General features: G+C 37.9%; 3 protein-coding genes across 5 annotated transcripts in view; 2 read left to right on the top strand and 1 right to left on the bottom strand.

Annotated features, from left to right (window-relative positions):
- Positions 1-977, top strand: part of LOC131435161 (neuropeptide F-like) — a 51,825-nt gene extending 50,848 nt beyond the window's left edge. Inside the window, exons 4-5 of one of the 2 annotated variants that reach the window (XM_058602769.1) lie at positions 319-373; positions 506-977. In XM_058602769.1, coding sequence (XP_058458752.1) covers positions 319-373; positions 506-571 — 121 coding nt within the window. In that variant the 3' untranslated portion in view covers positions 572-977. The remainder of the gene's footprint in view (positions 1-318; positions 374-505) is intronic. The other variant, XM_058602778.1, reaches the window with a different exon arrangement.
- A 1,455-nt stretch (positions 978-2,432) lies between these two features.
- LOC131435061 (uncharacterized) lies at positions 2,433-7,312 on the top strand. 2 transcript variants are annotated; one of them, XM_058602557.1, is made up of 3 exons: positions 2,433-2,489; positions 5,312-6,570; positions 6,651-7,312. In XM_058602557.1, exons 2-3 carry the CDS (start codon positions 5,461-5,463, stop codon positions 7,281-7,283), a joined length of 1,743 nt encoding a protein of 580 aa, XP_058458540.1. In that variant the 5' UTR covers positions 2,433-2,489; positions 5,312-5,460; the 3' UTR covers positions 7,284-7,312. The 2 variants fall into 2 exon arrangements, with proteins under 2 accessions (XP_058458540.1, XP_058458545.1); XM_058602562.1 differs by lacking the exon at positions 2,433-2,489 and having other exon boundaries at positions 2,509-5,440; positions 5,521-6,570.
- LOC131435150 (ATP synthase mitochondrial F1 complex assembly factor 1-like) lies at positions 7,271-8,351 on the bottom strand. The gene is made up of 2 exons (XM_058602742.1): positions 7,624-8,351; positions 7,271-7,566 (listed from the first exon to the last, which is right to left on the bottom strand). The coding sequence occupies exons 1-2, from the start codon at positions 8,230-8,232 to the stop codon at positions 7,300-7,302; spliced, it is 876 nt and encodes a 291-aa protein (XP_058458725.1). The 5' UTR covers positions 8,233-8,351; the 3' UTR covers positions 7,271-7,299.

Here is an 8,351-nt window from a genome sequence, read left to right on the forward strand (position 1 = left end):
ATGCTGGAATCACATACAGGGCAATTTTTTTAGTTATTTTCACTATGGAATACGTTTTAAACAGGCACTTTTTCGTCATTTTTTCATTTTTTAACTTGCAGTCGCAAAACAAAACAAGTACACGGCAACTGTCAAAGATGAACTTGATTCATCGGCAGTTCATTTGTGTCGTCATCGTGCAAAACCTAATAGTTCCGATCATCATTATGATTTGATTTGTTCTGTAACTTCTAGAATCTAAATGTGCAATCTAATATGTACCATCTTCGTCAATCATGGTCACCATTAGAGTAATTCATCGAAATTTCTCTATTTCAGATTCGGTAAACGAGGCTTCCTCATGCCAGTCGGCTACGGTCAGGATGAACAGGAGGTAAATTAAGATTTTGAATCGTTTGAAAAGTCGAATCAAAACCAATTGAAGCTTTCTTAATGTCTATCTGTCGTTCCGAATAACGCATCCTTCGCTATTTCCGATCATCATCCATTCTGTTTAATGCTCTAGCGAAACTATTACAGGATGATTGGCAAGATCCAGCGTTTTCAAGATGAACAGAACGCCCTCAACTAAAATGAACGAAGAACGTGTGAAGATGTAAGATGACAATGAACGAGTAAAAAAAACAACACCTACAGATGTTTAGTTTGCAGAAAACGAAACCACAATAAACAACGAAAAACATTTCCATAAAAATATGACTGTCAAAATTGGATTTTTGAACGAAAGATCAATGCAAATCATATCATAATCCCCTTTTCAAATCACTAATCAATGTACTTCTGAACCAGCATACGTTACACAATAGTGACTTTATATCCCGTTTATCGTAACCTAACCAAGTTTGCACTGTTTAAATATGCTGCTGCGATTGTTTAGAAAGTATGTAAATATAAATTGCTTTGTATATAAGATTCTTAGCTTCGGCAATTGAATTTGACAACAGTAAAGCTGAGCAGTTGAGCAAATAAATCTCACAAAAAAACAACAGTTTTCTTTTATTTATTTCCCGATTTTTCCAATTTCACAATAATCAAAAGAGAAACTGTCACTTACTCTAATGGCTTTCTGAAAAAAAAAGCCGTGAGATGGCCACATTTTTTCTATGTGTTAGTGCAATTGTCATAGTTTTTGGAAAAACAAGAAGATATGGGGAAAGGAAGTGTAAACATCGAGCGTTTCAGGATCATTCGTCGAATTACATCCAGTTGCTATAACCGAGAACAAAGTTTTTGTTTCATATTTACCAAAACGGGAATACTTAATAACTTGGAGAAATTAAACTACATATCCGAAAACACCACATATTAGCTCTGAAATAGACTTTGAAGCCATGTTTTGTTCCGATATTTATTTGTGTCGATCCCAGCGCCATACTTAATTTCGTGAGAAAATTACACAACACAGTCAAAACGCTCTATCTCGCCACTAAGCAGAGATGCCAGATATTTTTATAGAAAATCTGTATTGATTCGTATAAAATATCTGTATTTATCTGTATTCGCTAATAAAATAAAATTTCTACAATACAATTATGTTAAAAGGTGTTATTCCAATAGATTATGGTTATAGAGTGGTAGATTAAATTTCATATATTATATTCATCGACGAAATTTTATAGTTTTTTCCTATCAACAACAATTGAATTATGGTGCCATATACTTGTCTAATTTGAAAATGTTCATTTCATAAGTTGAGATAGATTTCCAAAACCCAATATGCAACGTCAAGTCAGGTAATATAACTGTCAGTCTGGCAACAGTGTTTCATGATGCCAAGACTAGTCTAACTTTTAAGTTCAATTTAGTTACAAAGTTTAATATAAATGGATTTCAGTGTTCTTCATTAAATATGTGCACAAAAACTATATATTTTAAAAAAGTGATTTGTACGTTGATTCCTAAACGTTTATCTCGTCATGGCAATCAAATACTAATAGATAGCTCAAATACTAATAGATAGTTTAATTTTTTCCTTAATACTTTTGGTGAAATCTGTATAAATCTGTATTAAATTTAAGAAATCTGTACTCTGTATTAAATCTGTATGCGCATGTAAAAATCTGTATAATACAGATAAATCTGTATAAATGGCATCTCTGCCACTAAAGTTTATTCTACATCGTGGGTGCCTCCAATTTCATTCATTTCTGAAGATTTTCTATGTTAAATTGTAGTTTACACTTGAAAAATGTAGTAGTAATTGTAGTGGAATAATCCTGTAATAAAAAAACCATTTAATGAAAACATATTTCATTACATATTTACCTGTTTGTTTTCAACTCAAATCATAAACTATGAAAGCTGTTGTGGTTGTCAAAATTCGACAAAATAGCAAGGGGTTAAACAATTGCTAAGCGTTTGCAATATAAGCGTTAGACACTAACGCTTTACTGCAAACGCTTAGCAATTGTTTAACCCCTTGCTATTTTGTCGAATTTTGACAACCACAACAGCTTTCATAGTTTATGATTTGAGTTGAAAACAAACAGGTAAATATGTAATGAAATATGTTTTTTTAAATGGTTTTTTTATTACAGGATTATTCCACTACAGTAATCACTTTGAAATCGATTTTCTTCTACTCCGAGTTTACTTTTATTGCTGATATCTATTCGTACTATTGAATAACTGAAGTAATCGTTGCAAATCACTACTGCCGATATGAAAATTTCCGGAAGAACCCTCCTGTTCTTGGTTCCATTTTTTTATTGGAAGATGTCGCTACCGGAAATTCAATTTTGCGACAATGTGCCAATCAGTTCGAAATGAATTCCGACTCAAATCCGATTGGGTGAAAATTTTCATTCAGAATTCCATCGCTACTGTAGCTTTAGAGGATCGTAAGATCGTTAATTCTGATTGGTATTCCACCAGAAGTTTTTCGTGAAGCGTCGAATTGATAGGCCACCCGCCGTATAGTCCTGACTTGGCACCTAACGACTTCTATTTGTTTCCTTCCGTGAAGAAAAAGTAAAATGTTTAAATGAAGTAGTAAAATGTTTTCATGACAAATTTATATAGACATCTGGGTAATATATCATTGCGAAAAACAATTCCATTCCAACCTATTAGTTGCAAAAATGATGTGATTAGTGCATCATTCAATTCTTGTGAGACTTATGAGAAAGAAAACGAAAACTGGAAGATTAAAATATAAGTGCTGTTACGACCAAGAATTGATCAAATAAGAAGGTTCAAAGACCAGACGATCAGAACGATTTTCAGAATTCGAGTCCAAAATCTTGTTCAGAATCCTGAGATTAGATCCAGAATCCAGACTCAGATTTTCGGAATTCAGTTCCAGAATCCTGCTTCCCGGTTCAGAATTTAGGTTCAGATCTAAAACTTCTCTCAGAAATTCATACCCAGAATCTAGGCCTGGGATCAGAACTCATGCCCAAAACACACGAAAACCTATTTATTCCCGTCAGAAAGTCAGGTCTATAACCCACTTCCAAAATGGAGACCTAGAATTCGGATCCCGATTTTCACTCAAGAATCTATGTACATGTTCCGAAACTAGGTCCAGAATACAATTCCAGAATTCAGGTGAAGAGTCAAGGATCAGGATCTAGTTTCAGGTTCAGGAACTCTGTCAGGAGCTGATTCGAAGTCAGAATTTTGCAGAATTCAGGTTCAGGGAAAAAAAAACTCTGTCAAGACTTTCGGTCCAGAATCTGAGTTCAATTTCAGAAATCCATACCCATAAATCCAGAAATCAGATCCAAACTAAGAATTCCGGTCCATAAACGAAGTCCCCATTTTAGGTTCAGAATTCAGATTCTGCACTCAAGTCACAAATTCATGTTCAGAGGTTAGATCAAGTCACTCAATTCAGGTCCAGGTTCTGAGTTCTAATTATAAGACGGAATCCTGGTTTGGAATTCATCCTTTGGCTTGGAATCCATGTACAGAATCCAGGTCCAGATTCAGAATCCAAATAAAGAATTATGTATTAGTTTCAGAACATAGAATCATGATCCAAGGTCAGAATGCAGGTCCAGAACTCAAATCCAGACGCTAGGTCCATAATCATGCTTCAAAATTTTGGCCCAGAATCCAAGTCCAGAAGAAGAGTCTTCTTGTCTTCTTGTCTTCTTGTCTTCTTGTCTTCTTGTCTTCTTGTCTTCTTGTCTTCTTGTCTTCTTGTCTTCTTGTCTTCTTGTCTTCTTGTCTTCTTGTCTTCTTGTCTTCTTGTCTTCTTGTCTTCTTGTCTTCTTGTCTTCTTGTTGACAGTTCTAGAGTTTAGTTCTGGATTTCAGATTAAGAATCCCAAGACCGAATTTTCTTTTACATTTTCACAATCCAGATCTTAACCTCAGTTCCTCGTCGAGAATCCAAGGCCAGAATCGAGTTCCGGAACTCTGAAACTGTAGCTGAAACCGAATTTAAGAACTTGATTCTGTGCCTGTATTTTGGAACTGAGATCATAGTCTCGATTGTAAACCTGGGCTCTCGATCTAAATTTCAGAAATGAATTCTGGACTTAGATCTGAATTTTGTAACTGACTTCTGGAACTGAAGATGCGTATCAGACCAGAGGATTAGGTTTCAAAATTTCTGTCCGGAATTCAGAATGCAGTATCAGTAGTTTCAGAATCCTGAAACTGAATTCTGAGCCTGAATCTAGGATTATAATTCAGATTTAAAATTCAATTGTATTTCCAGAATTTAGTTCAAAAATACACTGCAGAATCCATGTTCAGTATTCAGTTCAGTTAGATTTTGGTTCAAGAATTCAGTTTTACAATCCAAAAGAATAAATGAAATCAGGAAATAGGATCTGCAGATTTTCGAACTAAATTAATTTGAATTTCAAAGCTGAGTTCGGGATCCGAATTTTAAAACTGAATTCTGAACCGGAATTCTGTAGCTAAGCCCTCAGCTGTAGAATATAGGTCCAAAGTACATTACTAGGACTCAGATTAAGAATTCAGTGCCGAGCCAGAATCCTGGTCTCAAATTTAGTTCCACAAGACAGATTCAGTAATCAGCTCAGCAATCCAGAATTAGGTTCTAGAACTCAGCTTCAGAATTCAGTTCTAGAATCTAGCGTCAAAATTGAGAATTCAGATTCAAAATTCAGTTCTAGCAGGCGGCTTCAAAATTTAGTTCCAGAAATCCAGATCCAAAATTCAGATTCTTCAATAGCAAAGAAACTGAACCATTCATTTTATTCGAATTTACGTCATCCGGTTATGTCTCTGACATAACCCACCCGTCTTGTTTTTCTGCTCGACCACAAAAGTTTGGGAGCAATATTTTTAAAAAAATCAAAAGAACCATTTCCGTTTCGTGTTTTTATTTTCAGGCTAAATAACAATTCTCGTACTCATCTGTGAACGTGAACCAATACTAACTGTCAGATTCAATCTAAAATCACCACGTGCGGACGGTACCATGGCTACCTACGGTTAATCCAAGTGAATATCGACAACAGGTAAGCTGGAATCTAACACCATGGCTAGGATCCGTAGGACGGTTGTGAAACGTAAAGTGGATCACTGTACGTACGTACAGCAATTATTTCAGAAATTTTTATCGCGAAACCGTCCAGAAGCAGCAAAGATTCCGAAAGTCGTTCCAAAACCCATGCAACCGAAACTGCAGCGCTTTTACGTTGGTGGTGGTACCGATTCGGGAAACAATCTGTTTATGCAGGAGGTCTTAAAAAATCTTCACAAAGCTCAAGGCATTTCGAAGGAAACCAATCCGGTGAAAAGATTTTTCGAACGTCCAGCACCAGAGAAAGTACCTCCAATCGGTAAGGATCGATCGGATCGTCCGGTTTATGCTAGATTCAAAAGACAAAATGGTACGAATCAGTTCGTGAGGTGCGAACCGAGCCCAAGTATCCCGCCTGTCGGTTTCATACAGTGGCTGGAAAAGTCTAAACAGGCACAAAACCAAAACAAGCTAACAGCCGCCGACAAGCGCAAAAATGTTGAATATCTGAATTTACCAAGTAATTTTCTATCCGGGAGAGAGTTTATGAAGTTACCATTTGAAATACCTGCCGATCAAACCTTGGCTAGTGTCGGATCAAGGTTTGTCCCGCCAGCTACTTCTACTCCGTTCGATGGACAACCCATTCCTAGTTCGGCCATCATTTCTGATCCGGATGAATTAGTTCCGGCCGAAACACGACCAAGCGAATCTGTTCATTGTGCAGAATTTCTTCGAGAAGTTTCGTGTGCCATGGAAAAAATATGTTCTGTTACTTGTGAATCCTTAAAACGAGGACATGAAGACACCCCATTGGATTGTAACTTTCGGGAGCTGAAAAATCTGGAGATTTACGAAAGTTTCATGGAACGTAGCAGCTGGGAGGAACATTCGTACATCAGCAATCAAATGCACCATCAACATCGAAAACTAGGCCCATCTCCGTCACTATTCAGCCACACTAACGGTGAACTGAATGACAGAAATTCTACTGAAATCAAGATACAGTTAGGTTGTGACCGTGGCGATTCGTTGAACTTGTGCACTGGAAATGCAACGGCCGGTTCTTTGCCGGTGGACAATTTCGCGGAATTTACAACTCAAAATCTAACTAGTTGGTTGCTAGTAAGTTATTATTACCTTACAAGTCTAATCAAGAAAAGTAAATCCATTAATGTAACGCGTATTCAAAAATCTTGTTGCAGACCGCTTCTCCGCCGTCACCCAATCGACGAATACAGTGCAATATGAAGAAAACGCAATCACTCGAAGAAAAGCAGCACCGGAAAGTGGAATCTACTTTTAAATTTACCACTCCAAAGTGGATCACAAACGGTTCCTTTCAACTTCATGACAATCCACACGACAAAACGTGTGATTTTTTGTCGTCTTTCAATCAGAAAGAAAACAAAGATAATGTTACTTTTGAGGAATTATTCAGGTCGACAGGTACAGCAATACGGTGCGATTTGAAAAAAACGCTAGCGCTCGAAGAAAGACAGCACCGGAAAGGAGAACCAAACTTTTCATTGTGTTTTGACGAACCTAGTGCAAAGCGCAAATCTAATTGTGGAACCGAATTTGCATTTACCACTCCGAAGCCGATCAGCGGCCACTTGAACACGAACAATTCCACAGCGTTTCTTTCCCAGAACACCATCACCAGCGGTTCTTTTCAATTTGATGACAATCCACACGGCAGTACGTTCGATTTTTTGTGGTCTTCCAATAAGAAAAAAACCATTGATGTTACTTTTGAGGAATTATTCGGGAGTCCCGTACTACCATCCGCAGACAGAGGGGCAACATCAACAAGTTTTCTAGATTTTTCACTCTAAAACAAACACAATATATTTAACCAACAATCTTTAAATTGTTCAATTCTTCGATGACATCCATGTGTTTGAATTTGTCTGGCTGATTGGTAAACGCTTCCAGCAAGGCCAATTTGCTCTGGTTATGCTGACTGTAATACAGCTGAAGCTGGTTTGCCAAACACTGAGCCTCTTGACCGGAAATTACCTTGCTGTCGTACTCTCCTCGCATCAGAACTAGACCTTTTTCGCGAAGCTCAGTGTACATGACAACGTTCAAGCATTCCGGTGCGTTTTCCTTGTGGACCTAGAAATAAACGAACATGTTTCATCAACTTCAAACCAAGCATTTTTAAACCGTCACCTGATAGTTAATCAAAGGCGTGAAATGAACTGTATTTGCGAAAAACTGCAGCATGATAAACTCGTATCCCTGACTTCTTGGCATCGGAAGAATAAAAATCGGATATTTCTTCGCTCTTGCCATCATCAGATCGTACTGCTCGACGGGAATAGCCGCCGATATGACTTCCTTACCCAGGTGATACTGCAACCATATTTCCTTTATTTCGTCGGCGCTCTTCTGTTCAATCAAGTCCACCTTCATAATATCACTCAACTTCTTGAAAGCTGCCTCCTCCTTCGGACGATTGCTAACCGGAACTTTGGGATTGAACAGTTCCGAATAATCTCGTAGCTGTTCGGAACCGCCCGGTTTGGTATTGCTTTTCTGCTTTTCAACACTTTCCAGCCTGGCCAGAAACTGCTCCGGCGAGCTCTCCTGAACGGCGGCTATTTTTTTCGCATATTTTCCAAAATATGGGTTTGATTCCTTCAGCTGTTCCAGGACTTTTTCGGAGCGCTGCCGAGCACTCATTCTGAACGACCGGAATGCAGCAACGGGCGGTAGAAGTTTGCAGGTTGTCACACGCAGGATATGCTTCAGCGGACGGTTCCACAGCTGTAAAGCCATCAGCAGCAAGGCAGGAATCAGTTCGTATGCTGGCTGACTAGAACCTCAAACGATTGCAGTGATTATCGAATCAGTTTTGTTTTGTTTTGATTTTTTATGTTCGCAAGAGAAAATTTGAC

This window comes from Malaya genurostris, chromosome 1 (genome assembly GCF_030247185.1).
Source record: "Malaya genurostris strain Urasoe2022 chromosome 1, Malgen_1.1, whole genome shotgun sequence".
NCBI classification, from domain to species: Eukaryota; Metazoa; Arthropoda; class Insecta; order Diptera; family Culicidae; genus Malaya; species Malaya genurostris.